The 20,143-nt window shown below is 43.4% G+C and overlaps 1 protein-coding gene across 2 annotated transcripts in view; it reads left to right on the forward strand.

Annotated features, from left to right (window-relative positions):
* Positions 1-4,781: 4,781 nt before the first annotated feature.
* The window catches only part of LOC124037711 (ral guanine nucleotide dissociation stimulator-like 1), a 34,622-nt gene continuing 19,260 nt past the window's right edge, over positions 4,782-20,143 (forward strand). Inside the window, exons 1-7 of one of the 2 annotated variants that reach the window (XM_046352696.1) lie at positions 4,782-4,950; positions 10,857-10,988; positions 17,204-17,412; positions 17,748-17,822; positions 18,000-18,193; positions 19,454-19,587; positions 19,713-20,032. In XM_046352696.1, the coding sequence (XP_046208652.1) occupies positions 4,906-4,950; positions 10,857-10,988; positions 17,204-17,412; positions 17,748-17,822; positions 18,000-18,193; positions 19,454-19,587; positions 19,713-20,032 (1,109 nt within the window). In that variant the 5' untranslated portion in view covers positions 4,782-4,905. The remainder of the gene's footprint in view (positions 4,951-10,856; positions 10,989-17,203; positions 17,413-17,747; positions 17,823-17,999; positions 18,194-19,453; positions 19,588-19,712; positions 20,033-20,143) is intronic. The other variant, XM_046352697.1, reaches the window with a different exon arrangement.

Below are 20,143 nucleotides of genomic sequence, written 5' to 3' on the forward strand. Positions count from 1 at the left end.
ATTTATAACCCAAAGTCATACAAACAAGCAACTCCTCTGGCATTATTGCACCTGCACATTACATTGGAAAACCCAGTGCTGACTCTGGAGAAATTCACCATTTTACATACACACTGCCCCCTACTGGACACTGTGGTAAAAACACAAACAAACACTAATCTGCATGCACAGACAACATAATTCACACACAGACAGATACAGCATGACACCCGGCCCACCTACACAAAGTGTTCCGGACCCAACGTAGTCACATTAATGACAGTGGGAGTAAAGACATCGGGAAGTGATCACTCCCTGTGGCAGGCAGGCAGGCAGGCAGGCAGGCAGGCAGGCAGGCAGGCAGGCAGGCAGGCAGGCAGGCAGGCAGGCAGGCAGGCAGGCAGGCAGGCAGGCAGGCAGGCAGGCAGGCAGACAGGCAGACAGACAGACAGACAGACAGACAGACAGACAGACAGACAGACAGACAGACAGACAGACAGACAGACAGACAGACAGACAGACAGACAGACAGACAGACAGACAGACAGACAGACAGACAGACAGACAGACAGACAGTGGATGCTGAGAGGTACTTCCTAGTACTGCTTGCTATGCAATGACAGAGTTGCCACTGGGTTACTGTGAGACAATGCGACCCCAGTCCGTTGGCTCTCTGGCTCTAACTGGTGCCAATACTTTAATAGTGAGAATGAATCTTCTTTGTTTGCTCATGTCAAGCTTAAGGAAGGCACTCAGTGCTATTCTTTCCATCCAGTCCAAAATATAATTCCAAAAAGCCCAAAATATAATTATTCTTCCTAAGTCGCACTGAGAAATCTTCTGATGATTCATTGTTTTGGGCTTCTTCTCTTCTTAGAGGGCTTCTCTATGAGCTCCTGACCGTGCTGTGAACTCTCTATGACGCATACACACAGAGACAGATCGAGAGAGCTCTGATAACACCCACTAAGCGGCCTATTCTCCAACAGTGCAGTAGACTTTCTCTAACAGTGACCTCTTGATCCTCTTCACTTGAGCAGAGCAGCTTCAAACCATCCCACACGGTCTAGCCCCATACGGTAATAAAACTCCATCTTTGCTCAAATGCATGTAATGCCTGACAATATTCCAAAAATGCATGGCTGTGACATCTAGTCTACGGGGTGGCCAAAGTGGTTCCTAATTCAGCTTCTTAAATGACTCTTTAGATATTGATCAATGGAAGATCCTTTTTTTGGCCACCAAGCCAAAACTTTGGCAGTGATATATATATATATATACATCTGGGAAATGAATCTCCTTGTGACAGGGGGAATGGAAGCTTGTGTGCAACATTTCTAGTCTGTCTATCTATGGGTAACAAGGGTGACATGTTACACTCGACCTGCTCAGTTTTTCACCACAAAAGAGAAAAAAAAGAGAAAAAAATCTTTAAATATCTGTTTTAAATGTATTTTTTTTCAGTTTGGGGATGTCGGATCTGTAAAACCCTCTTTGCTCTGAGATGTCTATAGATAGTAAGTTTTATTTTCTCTGCAAGTGTGCTGCTGCAGTTCTGTCCCCTTGATGTAGAGTTTGATGGTTCCTCTCCCTCTGATTTCCTTTCCTATCAGTTTCTTTCTTCTCCTTTCATTTCCTATCCTGTCCTTTCCGTTCCTTTCCTTTCATCTCTTGTCCAGTCCTGTCCTTTCCTCCCTGAGTTGTATGTCTCTAGCCCAGCTAGATCAGCCAGTCAGGTACGAGAACAGCAGGCACGGTGGAGTCCGGAGGCTGCAGGCAGGAAGTGGGAGATTTCCTGGAATGTGCCTTTTTCCCCACAGTGGAGCAGAAGCAGTGCTGTGCACCTCCTGTTTTTGTCCCGCTCCACTCCACGCTGCTGATCCCTGTCCTGGTTCTGTGGCAGAGAGACAGAGGGGAGGATGGGGGAGAGTGATGTGGGTCCCCAAGAGGGAAGGCTGGAGGCCGGGTGTCCAGGGGTCAAGCTAGGGGGAGAGGTGACCCCTCTGTCCAGTCCTCCAGTCTGTGCTGTGTATTTAACGTATCAGATCTCAGGAAGAACAGCACCCCTCCTCCGGCCCCTCAGATAAACAAACTTCCTTTTCCACAGACTTGCTCTGGACTATAATATCTGTAGGATCTTAGTACTGTCAATCAAGATGATTTATCATCCCAATGCAGCTGACACAGTACAAACAGTCTCTTATTTAATCTGAACAGTGCAGCTGGGAAATTCCACTGTAACAGAGTGACACTGAGACTGATTTTTCACTTTAAAATGTATGTCAAACTAAAAACCAATGATTTCAAATTTAAACAAACCATAAAACTCTGTGCACAAGGAATACTTTTAACAATTTCCACAGACAATTTTACAAAAACACATTTACTTGAAGAACAGTACAGATGTTAAGTTCGGTAACAGAATGACGGTTTGTGCTGTTTTTCTGTTAACATTCTCTTGACATACAGTTTAAAGTGAATTGTTTTTTAGTCTCAGTGTCACTCCGTTATCGTGGAAATTCCCAGCAGCAAACGGGGTCCATTGCACCATAGATCTTAGCCCTCTCTCTCTGCATCCCAAACCAACTCCTTGTGAAATGGAAGATGTGTCCTCATCGGTCCAGTTAATCTGAGCCGTGTCTGTCACCGGGGGCAAACTACCTGCCATCCACGACACCTACAGCACCCGATGTCACAGGAAGGCCAAAAAGATAATCAAGGACAACAACCAACCGAGCCACTGCCTGTTCACCCCGCTACCATCCAGAAGGTGAGGTCAGTACAGGTGCATAAAAGCTGGGACAGAGATACTGAAAAACAGCTTCTACCTCAAGGCCATCAGATTGTTAAACAGCCATCACTAACACAGAGAGGCTGCTGCCTACATACAGTCTTAAAATCATTGGCCACTTTACTAAATGGATCACTAGTCACTTTAATAATGCTTACATATCTTACATTACTCATATCATACTGTATTTTATCAAATCTATTGCATCTTGCCTATGCCGCTCGGTCATCGCTCATCCATATATTTATATGTACATATTCTTACTCCATCCCTCTAGATTTGTGTGTATTAGGTAGTTGTTGTTGGATTATTTGTTAGATATTACTGCAATGTCGGAACTAGAAGCACAAGCATTTCGCTACACTCGCATTAACATCTGCTAACCATGTGTATGTGACAAATAACATTTGATTTGATTCGATTTGAACTCCTTGTGAAATGGAAGATATGTCCTCATTGGTCCAGTTGATCTGAGCCGTGTCTGTCACTTTGACAGAAGGAGTGTTGTGAGCAGAAGGATCACATCATTCCCCTCTGAGAGCAACACAACTGTCCCCAGGGGATAGCCAGGGGTCACAACTGTCTCCAGGGGAGAGCCAGGGGTCACAACTGTCCCCAGGGGAGGGCCAGGGGTCACAACTGTCCCCAGGGGAGGGCCAGGGGGCACATCCTTTCCCACTGCCTGTCGATGCTTCCCAGACCTGAGGATGGTGGGTCAGGCAAGCCTGGGAACTGGCCTCCAGACATGGTACACAGGGCTTCCCTGGACCCCTGACCCTCCAGACAGGCAGCCTTTGGGCCCTGGCCCCACCTGCAGCCACCCTGAACTAGGCTGTTTGGGGACCAGTAACGTCATGGCTGACACCGACTGACACTTTGTGTGACGTTGTGTGTGATCCTGTGTGACGTGTGTTGCATGGGTCCGTGTATGAGAGTCAGAGGACATGGGCCACGGCATGACCAGCCTACTCTCCCACAGAGAGAAACCCCTCACAGGGCTCCCATTGACCTCTAGCAGCCTAGTCCTATTAGTACAGTACATGGCTCACTCAGTGCATTGTGTGGCTGAAGTTATTACGAGAGACATACTACTATCGATCATCCTAATAGCGTCATAAAACTATCCAAATATTTGACCACCTTCTGATTTCAATCTCTCCACTGACTCACACAAGTGGTTGACTACGTGTGCAAACACATACACAGTGGAACAGTTGTTCACTCTTCTCCCACACATACACTATTCACATAAACAATACACAGTAGTGACTGCATCGCCAGCCTTCCTTGCATTTTCTCACTCTAGTCTAACTAGGACAATCTGGCTTAAAGGCCCCAATGCAGACATTTTCATCTCAATATCAAATCATTTCTGGGTAACAATTAATAACCTTATTGTGATTGTTTTCAATGAAAATGGTCAAAGAAACAAAAATAGCTTCTTAGCGAAGATACATTTCTAAAGCAAGAATTTTGCTAGGACTGTCTGGGGTAGGGAAAAAACTGAAAGCAAGCTGTTATTGGTTTTGAACTCCCTTTCTTATTTGCCTAGTTAAGGAAAGGTTAAATAACAACTAATTAACCTCCTGGGGATGTCACCAGGCAGGCCAAAACTCCATTCCATAAAAACAGGCTGAAATTTGAGGTTGATCGTTTCAAACAGTTATTACACTAAAAGGGCATTATCATCATTTTAACAATTTCACAGTATTATTCCAAACTCGATGTGTAAATATATATAAAAAACAGGCAATCACATTTTTATTTTTATTTCGTAGGGCATTTAATCACAAGCATTTATGCGCAATTTCCATGAAAATCTCAGGAGTCGGTAAATTATTATTTTATGATTTTTCTGTATTGTGTCAGATTGTATCTAAAAATGAAAAATTTTAAGGGGAAAGGGGAATGAGGAGGGGTTATGGGGAGGACCGCGAGTGCAGGAGGCGGAGCTCAGCTAATCAACAGCGGGACGAAGGAAGAGGATGTGTTGAAAGACAGGAGGGGGGGCAACACAAACAGAGCTGTGACTGATTGTGTGTAGTGGAGGAGAGCATATTTTACAGAGCAGAACCGCGCCGTATGTTGCGGTTCTGGAAACATTTCTTGCCTGGATGGACTGTTAGCATCTTTTGATGAGAGAAGAGCTGACAATGAGATTCGCCTGGAAAGATAAAATGGTAAAAAGTTATTCCGTTTTCCGCGCTGCAGACTTTTGTTGATTTTGCGGTTTGTCAGCTTTTAGAGAGGCTGGGAAGGGAGAGGTTATTAGGCTTAGGAAAGTAGTGGATAAAGGAAAGGAGGGGACAGCGAGAGGGATACATTTGAACATTTAGTTGTAAAAAAATGTCACACCCTCGTCGCCATCGTGGTGTACTTTAAATAGTCTTCATTAATCTGTTGCGCGTAAACGTTTTGCGTAAAGACGCGCTCTGGAAATGTTACTCTGGCCTAATATGACAGTTCGTTTTTCGCTGAAGACAAAACACTTGTCTCTGAGCCGAGAGTGAAATGAGCCCTGAGGCGATCTCTCTACCGGTCCTAGTTGCGTCTGGAACAATCTGAGCACAAAGCCAACACCAGATAAATCCAAAGACTTGACACCGCTGTTGTTACCTTGAGCGTATTCTTTTCACAGTTGGTTAATTAAACCAGTGTGTGTTATGTGATGTTGTCAGTAGGGGGTTGAATACATACTGCTCCTATATTTGCCCGAGTTTAATAGTCTCTTCTGTAGTCTACATCCCACCTCCACTGGATTGCAACATCCTTCCAAACTGGAGCCTGTCCAGCAAGTCTGAAATGTGAGTTTATATCTTGGGGTCATTCACTATACCTTGTAGTATCTAAACTAATTCTTATTCACAACTGTATCTTTCTCAGATTTGCAATTGTATTATAGGCCTTTTTAGGTCCTTTTTAAAGGCTAAAATGTACACTGTACATAACTTGTTTTAATCTCTCTTTTGTTTACAACTCAGCCCAGGGCCTTTGGTACACCATGTGCCCCAACTTGGTCTACAAAGCAGGTAGACTTTTAAACCTCTGTCTGAAAAACATTTCTGCCTGGCACAAAAAAGCAGTCTCTGTGCACATTCTGTGGACTCAGCAGGCTGGGCCAGTGAGCAGAAGAACCTCCTGATATGGTTTTGGAGTGGACTAGACTACATACCTCAGAGTTAAGTATTTAACTCACAGAGAGGCAGCACTGTATGGGGAATTAATGGGAAATGCATACATGCTGGGCCACTTTTATCTCCTGCACTGAATTACTCCTCTGTGGCCTTCTTGCTCTCGCTCTCTATTTATCTTTCCACCAGAGCACATTGCCATCACACACTGTTTATCAGTGTCTGGCTGATTGTTTGGGGTGGGTTCCCTGCCTGGCCCTGTGTGCTTTGTTTTTGATAGAACCCAAACAGCCACCCGCAACCACCCCGGGCTAAGTGCCATTGGCCTTCAGAGCTGGCCATTGAGCCTGACCTTTAACTCTAGCTGCCACCACTCTGTTTGGGGAGAGAGTGGACTTTGTCCTGCTGTTGTGATGCTGATGGAAAGTGAGAGTGTGGACTTGGCCGGAGTGCGCTGTCATCTAAACAGCTCCTCTTAATGGGTTTAAAATGAACCCTGGTTGCCGTCACACTGGATGTGGCTCTGTTACGTGCCTTCGTCCCTGACTGGGCATATTTTTGAATTTGAGAGGGTAAACTGCTGTTCTGTGCCTGTGGGCTCTGTATAACTGATGTGTCGCCAATACGGATTCAGAGCCAGAGAGTAGAGACTGCACAGTGAGGAGTACAGGTTGAGAGCTTTATCTTCCTCATTGTCCAAATCACTAAGGACTTAAAATGGTCCACTCGCGTGCACAGTCGTGAGAAATGCGCTACAGCTCCTCTTCTCCCTCAGGAAGTTAAAGGTTTTACAGCCGCACCATTGAGAGCAACTTGACTGGCTGCATCACTGCTTGGTATGGCAACAGCACCGCCATCGATCGCATGGCGCTACAGAGGGTGGTGCGGACAGCCCAGTACATCACTGGGGCTGAGCCCCCTGCCATCCAGGACATTTCATATCAGGCAGTGTGGTAGGAAGGCCATGAAAATCATTATAAATTGTAGCCAGCCAAGCCATAGACTGTTCTCTCTGCTTCCGCACGGCAAGCACCACCGATGTATCAAGTCTGACACCAACAGGCTCCTGAACAGCTTCTATCCCCAAGCCATAATACTGCTAAATAGCTTAAGGAATGGCTGCACAGACTGAGTTGACCCTTTTTATTTTTGTACTGTCTCTATGCACACTCACAGGACTCTACACGCACACTGACACTCCTACACACACATAACATGCACACATTTGTACTGACTATGCAAACACACTCACATACAATCACCATTTACATCTCTGCTACTCAGTTTATCATATATCCTGATGCCTAGTCACCTTCCACTATCAACACACCCTATTGAACACCTTTGGGATGAATTGGAACGCCGACTGCGAGCCAGGCCTGATCGCCCAACATCAATACTCGACCTTACTAATGCTCTTGTGGCTGAATTTTTATTTTTTATTTTTTTATTTCACCTTTATTTAACCAGGTAGGCTAGTTGAGAACAAGTTCTCATTTGCAACTGCGACCTGGCCAAGATAACGCATAGCAGTGTGAACAGACAACACAGAGTTACACATGGAGTAAACAATTAACAAGTCAATAACACAGTAGGAAAAAAAGGGGAGTCTATATACATTGTGTGCAAAAGGCATGAGGAGGTAGGCAAATAATTACAATTTTGCAGATTAACACTGGAGTGATAAATGATCAGATGGTCATGTACAGGTAGAGATATTGGTGTGCAAAAGAGCAGAAAAGTAAATAAATAAAAACATTATGGGGATGAGGTAGGTAAAAATGGGTGGGCTATTTACCGATAAGACTATGTACAGCTGCAGCGATCGGTTAGCTGCTCAGATAGCAGATGTTTGAAGTTGGTGAAGGAGATAAAAGTCTCCAACTTCAGCGATTTTATTTTATTAATTTTTTTATTAATTCTTTATTTTTTGCAATTCGTTCCAGTCACAGGCAGGAGAGAACTGGAACGAAAGGCGGCCAAATGAGGTGTTGGCTTTAGGGATGATCAGTGAGATACACCTGCTGGAGCGCATGCTACGGATGGGTGTTGCCATCGTGACCAGTGAACTGAGATAAGGCGGAGCTTTACCTAGCATGGACTTGTAGATGACCTGGAGCCAGTGGGTCTGGCGACGAATATGTAGCGAGGGCCAGCCGACTAGAGCATACAAGTCGCAGTGGTGGGTGGTATAAGGTGCTTTAGTGACAAAACGGATGGTACTGTGATAAACTGCATCCAGTTTGCTGAGTAGTGTTGGAAGCAATTTTGTAGATGACATCGCCGAAGTCGAGGATCGGTTGGATAGTCTGTTTTACTAGGGTAAGTTTGGCGGTGTGAGTGAAGGAGGCTTTGTTGCGGAATAGAAAGCGTAGCAGATGTTTTCTTAGACAATTAAGACCAGGTCTGCCTGTTTGAGTGTTTGTTTAATAACCTACTGGTTCCGTGAGAACCAAGCCTCACACAACCACATGTCGGATAAGCAATTTCACAAATTTGGCTGTCATTAATCTTTGCTTTGATGTAATAAAGGCTTTACACTTTTGTTGTTGTTAGAACAGCCAGTCCGGTATTTTATTATTCATTTCGTGTTTACAGCTTCCAAATTGTCAAATTATATTTATAATAATAACTCGAATTTTTCTTGATCTCTTCTATTATTATTATATGATAATGAAATTACTTATTTAGTAGGCTTAGTCTAGCAGCCTTGTATAACCACCATCAAGCTGTAGGCCAATGAGCGCATCCTGTTTTAGTCTTAATACAGTATCTCATTTGTGTCTATACTTCAATACTTATATAGGCTGCTGTATCAATCAATCATTCATTCATGTCATCACATACCATTTAAGTCATTCATGATTTGAAATGCAATCGAGCATTTCTGTTTTAAAATCAAATTAAGCGACCCTTGAATGATTAGCGTAAACAATAAATAAACCGTTCCATTTTGGGAAATTGCATTCACCAATGAATGCTGCTGTTTTTAATGTTTGCTGTCATGAAGGCTTTACAGCAACAACAAAACATTACAACAGACTCAGGTACACTTCTCATTTATTTAGTGTTTACGTTGTTCCAAACGATCAGAAAAATGATATTGTAATCAAACCACTGGTTTCACAGCATTTGCTCTTTACCATCTTTGTCTTGATTTCCAACTTGATGAGCAACCAGTAAACATTCCCCCGTTTCAAGTTGATTTGTGATGTCCTCTGCATCCATTTTGCTGTCACATGTGTTTGGACTTTATCACCATTTTTATTTCTGTGATTATGATAAGCTATAGGTCAGGCCTTATTGGTCACTTGCATGTGATGCATAGATGTGTCACAAAGAGAGCAAGGGAAGGGAATGTTTTCCCTAAACAAATGAGGGATTTTGGTAACAGAACTTTTCAGTCAGAAATGACTAATTATGTTGCAGCTTCAGCAACATGGACATCGTGATAAACACTGAAGTTCTGAAGTGGTTGCTGCAGCATGGAGGGGAGCGAGACAACGGGTGCTCGTCACACAGTCACTTGCTGTCATTTTTTAACACAATGCAGCAAGTCTGAGCACAATCAAATCAATTGCTTTTGGATTTCCTCTAGTCATTTGTGTGTCCTAATTATTTCATCAAACAGTGTGCTTAAAGCATCAGACAAGCTAAGTGCATATATTTGATTTCAACACATAAGATGTCTATATATGGAAAAATACACATTTTTAAGTTTCGACCAATCCGGTGGTTAACTACCTCCGCACATTTGGACTCATCAGACCAAAGGACAGATTTCCACCAATTGAATGTCCATTGCTAGAATTTCTTGGACCAAGCAAGTCTCTTCTTATTATTGGTGTCCTTTAGTAGTGGTTGCTTTACAGCAATTTGAACATGAAGGCCTGATTTCACAGTTTCCTCTGAAAAGTTGATGTTGACATGTGTTTGTTACTGGAACTCTGTGAAGCATTTATTTGGGCTGCAATCTGAGGTGCATTTAAGGCTAATGAACTTATCCTCTGCAGCAGCGCTAACTCTGGGTCTTCCTTTCTTGTGGTCCTTCTGTAGCTCAGTTGGTAGAGCTTGGCGCTTGTAACGCCAGGGTAGTGGGTTCGATCCCCGGGACCACCCATACGTAGAATGTATGCACACATGACTGTAAGTCGCTTTGGATAAAAGCGTCTGCTAAATGGCATATATTATTATATATATATTGTGGCAGTCCTCATGAGAGCCAGTTTCATAGCGCTTGATGGATTTTGCGACTGCACTTCAAGATCTTTCAAAGTTCATTACAGTTTCCGGATTGACTGACCTCCATGTATGTCTTAAAGTAATGATGGACTGTCGTTTCTCTTTGCTTATTTGAGCTGTTCTTGTCATAATATGGACTTATAGCCCTATCTTCTGTATACCAACTCTACCTTGTCACAACACAACTGATTGGCTCAAACGCAATAACAAGGAAAGAAATTCCACAAATTAACTTTTAACAAGGCACACCTGTTAATTGAAATGCATTCCAGGTGTCTAGCTCATGATGCTGGTTGAGAGAATGCCAAGAGTGTGCAGAGCTGTCATCAAGGCAAAGGTTGGCTTCTTTGAAGAATCTCAAATATAAAAAATATTTTGATTTAACACTTTTTTGCTTACTACGTAATTCCATATGTGTTATTTCATCGTTTTTTTGTCTTCACTATTATTCTACAATGTAGAAAATAGTATAAAAAAAAATAAAAAACCTTGAATGAGTAGGTGTGTCCAAACTTTTGACTGGTACTTATATAGCTTTATTTTTTTATTTTTGGATTATGTGTGTATTGTTTTTCTAGGTATTACTGCTCTGTTGTAGCTATAAACACAAACATTTTTCAGCACCTGCAATAGCATTTGTGTACGTGACCAATACACTTTGATTTGTGATCCTGTGTTCTAATCTAGAGGATGGTTTGTCTTTGTGTTAACAGCTCATTATGGCTCTCCCACAGAGCTCGATGCAGGGCCGGGGGGAGGAAGTGGAGGAGGGGGCCATATACAATGTGACACTGAAGAGGTGCCAGATCCAGCAGGCCGCCAACAAGGGAGCAAGATGGCTGGGGGTGAGTGGACCACTCTGCTCTTTCACTACAACACACTGGTTGAAAGCAATCAAACTTGTGAGAGACCTTGTCAGGCTCAAACAATAACCCTGCTGAATGCATTATGTCCATAGATAGATTTAATCTTGGACAGATTGTATTAATTTGCAGAGTTATATACAGTTGAAGTCGGAAGTTTACATACACCTTAGCCAAATACATTTCAACTCAGTTTTTCACAATTCCTGACAGTTAGGATCACCACTTTATTTTAAGAATGTGAAATGTCAGAATAATAGTAAAGATATTTATTTCAGCTTTTATTTCTTTCATCACATTCCCAGTAGGTCAGAAGTGTACATACACTCAATTAGTATTTGGTAGCATTGCCTTTAAATGGTTTAACTTGGGTCAAATGTTTCAGGTAGCCTTCCACCATCTTTCCACAATATGTTGGGTGAATTTTAGCCCATTTCTCATGACAGAGCTGGTGTAATCGGGTCAGGTTTGTAGGCCTCCTTGCTCGCACGTGCTTTTTCAGTTTTGCCCACAAATGTTCTCTAGGATTGAGGTCAGGGCTTTGTGATGGCCACTCCAATTCCTTGACTTTGTTGTTCTTAAGCCATTTTGCCACAACTTTGGAAGTATGCTTGGGGTCATTGTCCATCTGGAAGACCCATTTTAGACCAAGTTTTAACTTCCTGACTGATGTCTTGAGATGTTGCTTCAATATATCCATATCATTTTCTTTCCTCATGATGATATGTATTTTGTGAAGTGCACCAGTCCCTCCTGCAGCAAAGCACCCACACAACACGATGCTGCCATCCCAGTGCTTCACTGTTGGGTTGGTGTTCTTCGGCTTGCAAGCCTCCCCCTTTATCCTCCAAACATAATGATGGTCATTATGGCCAAACAGTTCTATTTTTGTTTCATCAGACCAGAGAACATTTCTCCAAAAAGTATGATCTTTGTCCCAATTTGCAGTTGCAAACTGTAGTCTGGCTTTTTTATGGTGGTTTTGGAGCAGTGGCTTCTTCCTTGCTGAGTGGCCTTTCAGGTTATGTTGATATCTACTCGTTTTACTGTGGATATAGATACTTTTGTTTCCTCCAGCATCTTCACAAGGTCCTTTGCTGTTGTTCTGGGATTGATTTGCACTTTTCACACCAAAGTACGTTCATCTAGGAGACAGAACGTGTCTCCTTCCTGAGCTGTATGACAGCTGCGTGGTTACATGGTGTTTATACTTGCGTACTATTGTTTGTACAGATTAACGTGGTACCTTCAGGTGTTTTGGAAATTGCTCCCAAGGATGAACCAGACTTGTGGAGGTCTATAATGTTTTTCTGAGGTCTTGGCTGATTTCTTTTGATTTTCCCATGATGTCAGGCAAAGAGGCACTGGGTTTGAAGGTAGGCCTTGAAATACATCCACAGGTACACCTCCAATTGACTCAAATGATGTCAATTAGCCTATCAGAAGCTTCTAAAGCCATTAAATAATTTTCTGCAATTTTCCAAGCTGTTTAAAGGCACAGTCAACTTAGTGTATGTAAACTTCTGACCCACTGGAATTTTGATACAGTGAAATAATCTGTCTGTAAACAATTGTTGGAAAAATTACTTGTGTCATGCACAAAGTAGATGTCCTAACCGACTTGCCAAAACTATAGTTTGTTAACAAGAAATGTGTGGAGTGGTTGAGAAACAGGTTGAAGTCATTAAAACTTAAGTGTATGTAAACTTCCGACTTCAACTGTAAGTCTATAGGCTAATTCATTGTGCAAAGTGTATGACAATAGTTTTGTGGATAGAGCTTGTCAGCTTCATTGTAAGATGTACAGTAATACCAATTTGCAATCGCAGGGTGTCTCATCCTGCGCAGGCCATACAAAAAACAACTGTTTCATGAGTAGCCTACTCAACTGTTTAGCTAAATGGGATTTCCTGATTTGCCGGTTCCAACTGCCATCAATTCTTCTTTCCCTGCATGTTGCATCCTGTAAAAGCAAGGCATATAGAGGTGTACAACTATGCTACATTAACACATGACAGTACATATCTGAGTACTGGAGCATTATCCAGGGAGTAAGTGGGTGTTCTGTACATGTGACCTACCAGCTCGATTCAGTCTTATGTAGCAACATTTAAAAACATTTTTTTTTTACATTGGATAAAAGTATAGACTGAGAGCTAGAAAAGATGAGGAACAATGGGAAAGTAATTCTGCTTTGAAAGTTGATAAACTTGTAACCCCACTTCTGAGAAAATGGCTATTGAATGTTTTGGTACACCTTCTGGAGAGCTCTTTTTTGTCTACACCCATTCACCATCGTTCACACCCTCTTAAGCCTTAGCCCCACCCATCTCTTTAAGGATTCACATGTGAGGCCATGTGTTTAACAAAGTCAGTACGGTAGTGTACTAAACAAACAAAATATTTCAAGATTAAGGCTGGTTTATACTCCGTTTATCCACATGTCTGTGGACAGTTGTCGCAGTGACATCATGAACATTCTATTGTCGTCCAACATCAAAGTTGTTATAAACACAAAAACGACAGGCTGCATGACATCTGGAGCCTGGGGTCCAAAATAACATAACTGGAGTATTTTGTTTATAAATCAATTTAGTGTGTGTCAATCTAGAAAACCAGGCAACTAAAAGCAACTTTCTAAACAATGTTTAGTTTGTTTCTAGCTTGTTAGCTAGCTAGCTAAAGTTAAGTTAGCTGTCTAGCCAGCTCAATAATGACCATATCATAGCTGACAACGACTTAACTTTAGCAAATGTTTATTAATTTTTACAGGAATATAAACTCACATCAAGATCATTATTTACAAGTTAATGGTGAACTAATTAAAGAAAATAGCTTACGTTTGTGAGTGTGACAAAATCAAAGCAGGGCATTCTGCCAGAGAATTTTAGAACTTGAACACTGTCTCGTTGGCCTACCATTGTATCCTAATTTGTGTTCAGTGCAGGTCAAGTTGTTCTTCACAATACTGTCTCTGGTAAACACACACCATATCAAATAAAATCAAAGTTTGTCATATGCACATGATACATAAGGTGTAAATGGTACAGTGCAATGGTTACTTGCATTTTTGTTTAGACATGTACAGTGGGGAGAACAAGTATTTGATACGCTGCCGATTTTACAAAGCATGTCTGTAATTATTGTCATTTTCATCATAGGTAGACTTCAACTGTGAGAGACTGAATCTAAAACATTTGATACATCAGAAAAGCAGAACTTAATATTTGATACAGAAACCTTAGTTTGCAATTACAGAGATCATACGTTTCCTGTAGTTCTTGACCAGGTTTGCACACACTGCAGCATGGATTTTGGCCCACTCCTCCATACAGACATTCTCCAGATCCTTCAGGTTTCGGGGCTGTCGCTGGGCAATACGGACTTTCAGCTCCCTCCAAAGATTTTCTATTGGGTTCAGGTCTGGAGACTGGCTAGGCCACTCCAGGACCTTGAGATGCTTCTTACGGAGCCACTCCTTAGTTGCCCTGGATATGTGTTTTGGGTCGTTGTCATGCTGGAAGACCCAGCCACGACCCATCTTCAATGCTCTTACTGAGGGTAGGAGGTTGTTGGCCAAGATCTCGCGATACATGGCCCCATCCATCCTCCCCTCAATATGGTGCAGTCGGCCTGTCCCCTTTGCAGAAAAGCATCCCCAAAGAATGATGTTTCCACCTCCATGCTTCACGGTTGGGATGGTGTTCTTGGGGTTGTACTCATCCTTCTTCTTCCTCCAAACACAGCGAGTGGAGTTTAGACCAAAAGGCTCTATTTTTGTCTCATCAGACATGACCTTCTCCCATTGGCAAACTTCAGACAGGCCTGGATATGCGTTGGCTTGAGCAGGGGGACCTTGCGTGCGCTGCAGGATTTTAATCCATGGTGGCGTAGTGTGTTACTAATGGTTGTCTTTGAGACTGTGGTCCCAGCTCTCTTCAGGTCATTGACCAGGTCCTGCCGTGTAGTTCTGGGCTGATCCCTCACCTTCCTCATGTTCATTGATGCCCCACGAGGTGAGATCTTGCATGGAGCCCCAGACCGAGGGTGATTGACCGTCATCTTGAACTTCTTCCATTTTCTAATAATTGCGCCAACAGTTGTTGCCTTCTCACCAAGGTGCTTGCCTATTGTCCGTTAGCCCATCTCAGCCTTGTGCAGGTCTACAATTTTATCCCTGATGTCCTTACACAGCCCTCTGGTCTTGGCCATTGTGGAGAGGTTTGAGTGTGTGGACAGGTGTCTTTTTATACAGGTAACGAGTTCAAACAGGTGCAGTTAATACAGGTAATGAGTGGAGAACAGGAGGGCTTCTTAAAGAAAAACTAACAGGTCTGTGAGAGCTGGAATTCTTACTGGTTGGTAGGTGATCAAATACTTATGTCATGCAATAAAATGCAAATTAATTACTTAAAAATCATACAATGTCATTTTCTGGATTTTGTTTTAGATTCCGTTTCTCACAGTTGAAGTGTACCTATGATAACAATTACAGACCTCTACATGCTTTGTAAGTAGGAAACACTGCCTGATTTTGCAGTGTATCAAATACTTGTTCTCCCCACTGTAGCTAGCTAGCTATTATACTCGGCTTCCACCGGGCATTCCACTAATTTCAAAACTCGGTCATCTTGTTCCGGGACAACAACACTGTTGATCACTGTTTCTTCCCCATCACTGTCATTAGAAGACTCTACAATGTCTGGTTCAATGAAAATGTTTTTACCTAAATCTGGATTTCCTCATCCTCTGATTCATTTTCAGTGTCCAAGAGAGTCGGCATGGCACGATCGTCCTCCAGAAAGTGGAGTGCATAAGCAACACTTTCACAGTTCTTTGTAATATCTTTCACAAAATACTCGATACAAACTATTACCTCTCTCTTGAGTGACGCAGTGGTCTAAGGCACTGCATCACAGTGCTAGCTGTGCCACTAGAGATCCTGTTTCGAGTCCAGTCTCTGTCGCAGCCGGCCGCGACCCATGGGGCGGCGCACAATTTGCCCAGCGTCATCCAGGTTAGGGGAGGGTTTGGCTGGCAGGGATGTCCTTGTTCCATCGCGCTCTAGCGACTCCTGTGCGGGCCTGGATGCATTTACGCTGACACGGTCGCCAGGTGTACGGTGTTTCCTCCGACACATTGGTGTGGCTGGCTTCTGGGTTAAGCGGGCATTGTCAAGAAGCAGCGCGGTTTGGTTAGGATGTGTTTTGGAGGACGCACGGCCCTCGGGCCTTCGCCTCTCCCGGGTCTGTACGAGAGTTGCAGCGATGAGACAAGACTATAACTACCAATTGGATACCACGAAATTGGGGAGGAAACAAATAAAGGATTACCTACACATACTGAGCAGCTCATGTTAAAGACCAAAGCATGCTACATGGCAGACCAATCTGAACTCCTCTCGGCATGTCCAGCCTATCCATTATCTCAGCCAATCATGGCTAGTGGGAAGATTCCTGTCTTTTTTTCAAGGCTAAACCAACTAGGCTCATCATTTAACCATTGTATTTGTATTTACAGATGGCATACAAGTGTGTTATTAAAGTTCACATGTTCCAGAGAGCATTTTTTTCCAGAAAAGCAAGTTTGATTAAAAATATTAATGTTTACGTTCAAATGCCTCTCCTGTGAAGTAGTGACAAGACATACACCTAGTTTTCTGAAATGAGTCATATGAGTTTATTCATTTATTTAGTGGGAAAGAAAGATAACGTAAACGGTGAGCCACACTGGTGCTTTGTTTGTTGTGGCATTGCCCATAGGGTACCATCAGAAGAAATGTTATACAAATGCAAATAGTGTGAATGTATATTTTTGCTACTCGGCAGTCGGTACATTTCCAGTGGCTAGATGTTTGCCAGAGAGCAGTGCTGACTGAGAGTAAAGAGCTAGTGAGTTTGACTAAATGCTATCCTCTTTGCTTCCCTCTTTGAGCCAATGGACGGGGTGGAGGAGGGGCACAGATTGGTGAGTTTCCAATTGTAGCATGAAAGCAGCACCAAGTTCTCCCTTCCTTTTCTCTTTCACTCTCTTCACTCCCCTCATTCTTCCCAACAGACACCATACTCGGACACATCTTTGGAATTCAATATAGAGTGCCCTTTGTCTCAATGCCTCTCCATCTGTCCCTCCATCTCCCTCTCCCCCATTTTCATCGTTCTAATATCCCTGGTTCCTTCCATCTTGACGCATCGCAGGCGGAGGGGGACCGGCTGCCTCCCGGCCATACTATGAGCCAGTTGGAAACCTGTAAGATCCGGAGTATCCGGGCGGGAACGCTGGAATGTCTGGTGGAGACCCTGTTGACTGCATTTGGGGACAATGACCTTACCTACACCAACATCTTCCTGTCCACATACCGCGCCTTCGCCAGCACGCACACCGTGCTGCAGTTGCTGCTAGACAAGTACGTCTGGTTCTGGGCTGGGGGCCCATGGTGGCTAGAGTGTATAGCAGGAGCTGACAACAGCTGGTCCTGGTGGGACCTAGTGTGTGCAGGCTTTTGTCCCAGTCATAGTGCTATAACACCTGGTTCAATAATCAACATGATTTTGATGAAGTCACGTATGTGTAAGTGTTGAGCTAAGACAAAGTGTGTATAAACTGTGGCTCTCCAGAACCATGGTTGAAGAACACTACTGCTCTATATGAAGAGGCTGAGGAAACTTACTGGTCTCACTGCTTTTAGACTGATGGTAGATAGTGGTGCTGAATTCTTTTTTTGTTTTGTCTTTCTCTCAGGTATGGAATTCCAGAGGATAGTGAAGAACAGACTGAGCAATGTAGACCCTCTGAAACCAACGGAGCTGTTCGAATGTAAGATTTCTCAACGTCTCCTGCTTGCTTTTTACTTCGTCTTGTCTGTCTTTCCATATGGATTCAAGCCCAGTTATTGTTATTTTGTAGCTCCCCAGTCTGCCATGCTCTCTGTTAGCAGCAGCAGCTTGCTCCAAGCAACCCTCCCTGACACTCTGCCCCCATCATCCCCCTCAGTGCCCTGGTCTCCATCCTGCGAGTCTGGCTGGACCAGTGTCCAGAGGACTTCCAGGAGCCTCCATCCTACCCCTGCCTCCACAGGGTGATTGCCTACCTACAGAGGGCCCTGCCTGGATCGGAGCCCATGCGTAAAGCCCAGAGTCTACTGGAGCAGCTGAAGGCTGAGGCCAGTCTGGATGTAGACTCAGAGGGTGGGTGAACAGTAAGATATCTAGTTAATTAGTACTCTATCCTCCAGAGGTGTGGACTCGAGTCAAATGACTTGGACTTGAGTCAGACTCGAGTCACAAATATGATGACTTGCAACTCGACTTTGACTTTAACACCAATGACTCGTGACTTAACTTGGACTTGAGCCTTTTGACTCGATCTGACTTGATACCCTCCCCAAGCCCAAATATTAAAAATCATGCTATTAAAAAAGTGTGCAGCACATCAACTCAACATTTAACGGATTACAGTTTGAATCGGACAGCAGCCAATCAAATTGTGCCAGTTGAGAAAAGGTTGCATGTGGCAGTGCAGAGGAACGTTGGCGAGTGAATTCAGATGGAGCCTTTGGAAAGATGATACACAAAATGATTATTTTCTGATATAAAGACAAAGCTGTATCAACAAAAAACGGATTGCAACTTGCAAAACATGCGGGAAGAAAAGGGCAGATGGAGGCAACAACTTCCAACTCTGTTCGACATTTGAAGCTGCACAAAGAACGGTAAGTTGTGGCTAATATAGCCGACAGCTATATCATTCATAACTTTGCCAGTGTTTGCATGTTGGCTAACGTAACATTAAATCAATGAGCCTCCACACAGTCAGTCAGTACGGGAACGTGATCATTGCACCCAAGATTGAGCTACAACTGGTTACTGATGTTCCTAAAGCCATTGACATATGTTAGCCTACTGTAACCACACACAGTTTGTGTGTCAAGGTTGGGCGATTGTGTACAAGCCTACATCGCCCGAATGCGCCCCATAGCGATCCTCGATAGTCCATCACTATTGGGGGGGGTCTTTCTTTTGGCTACCCTTGTATTTCAATGGAAATATAAAATGTATTTAGAAAGTAATAAATAATATATTTTTTTAAGCATTCATGATTGGCATAAATGTAATATCCTAACTACTACTATTGTTAAAAATATGAAATGGTATTACATTTGGTGAAGAGCACATTATGACTTGTTTATGACTTGAGACTTGACTTGATACTTGTTGGTCTTGACTTGAGACTTGACTCGGCCCTGCCTGTCTTGACTTGAGTGCTAAGATTTGACCTACTTGTGACTTGTAAAACAATGACTTGGTCCCACCTCTGCTATCCTCTCTCAATTCTTTAGTCTTTTTATCTTTGTGCATCTCTTCCTTTCCTTCCTTTCTCTCTCTAAATACCTTTCTCTCTGTTTGGCCTTCCGTCATTAATCTGATCATTACTCCTACTCCTGATAGGTTTTTCTGGTGGTTTCCACGGCAACAGCTCATTCTGCTTGGCTGAGGATGAGGGAGTAGAGATTGAGGTCCAGGAAGGCTTCCTGTCATTTGATGCAGACTTGGTGGCCGACCAGCTGACCTATATGGATGCGGTAAGAGAAAGGCTGAGGGAGAGAGTCTGTGTGGGAGTATGGGTTGCCAGGTTGGATTGGAACAAGCAGGATAAATAAAGTTATGTGTTTTAATACTAATCGTCTCATTGTTTGTCTGTTTCCAGTTGTTGTTCAAGAAGGTGATTCCTCACCACTGCCTGGGCTCCATCTGGTCCCAGAGGGATAAGAAACAGAACAAGCACAGTGCTCCCACCATCCGTGCCACCATCACCCAGTTCAACGCTGTGGCAGCGTGTGTGGTCAGCACCATACTGCACCGACAACAGATCCGCCCGCTTCTCAGGGCACGGGTCATCAAGCGCTGGATAGACATCGCTCAGGAGTGTCGCGTGCTTAAGAACTTCTCCTCGCTGCGTGCCATTGTGTCTGCACTGCAGTCCAACCCACTCTACAGACTGAAGAGGACCTGGTCCTGGGTGCCCAAGTGAGTCTTTCTTTCACAACCTGGATACATAATGATTAGTCATTATGTTGCAGTGACTTTATTACCTGCAGTCATGAGTCATGACCGCATTAAAATTCCATGTGACCGTTG

This window comes from Oncorhynchus gorbuscha, linkage group LG06 (genome assembly GCF_021184085.1).
Source record: "Oncorhynchus gorbuscha isolate QuinsamMale2020 ecotype Even-year linkage group LG06, OgorEven_v1.0, whole genome shotgun sequence".
NCBI lineage: Eukaryota > Metazoa > Chordata > Actinopteri > Salmoniformes > Salmonidae > Oncorhynchus > Oncorhynchus gorbuscha.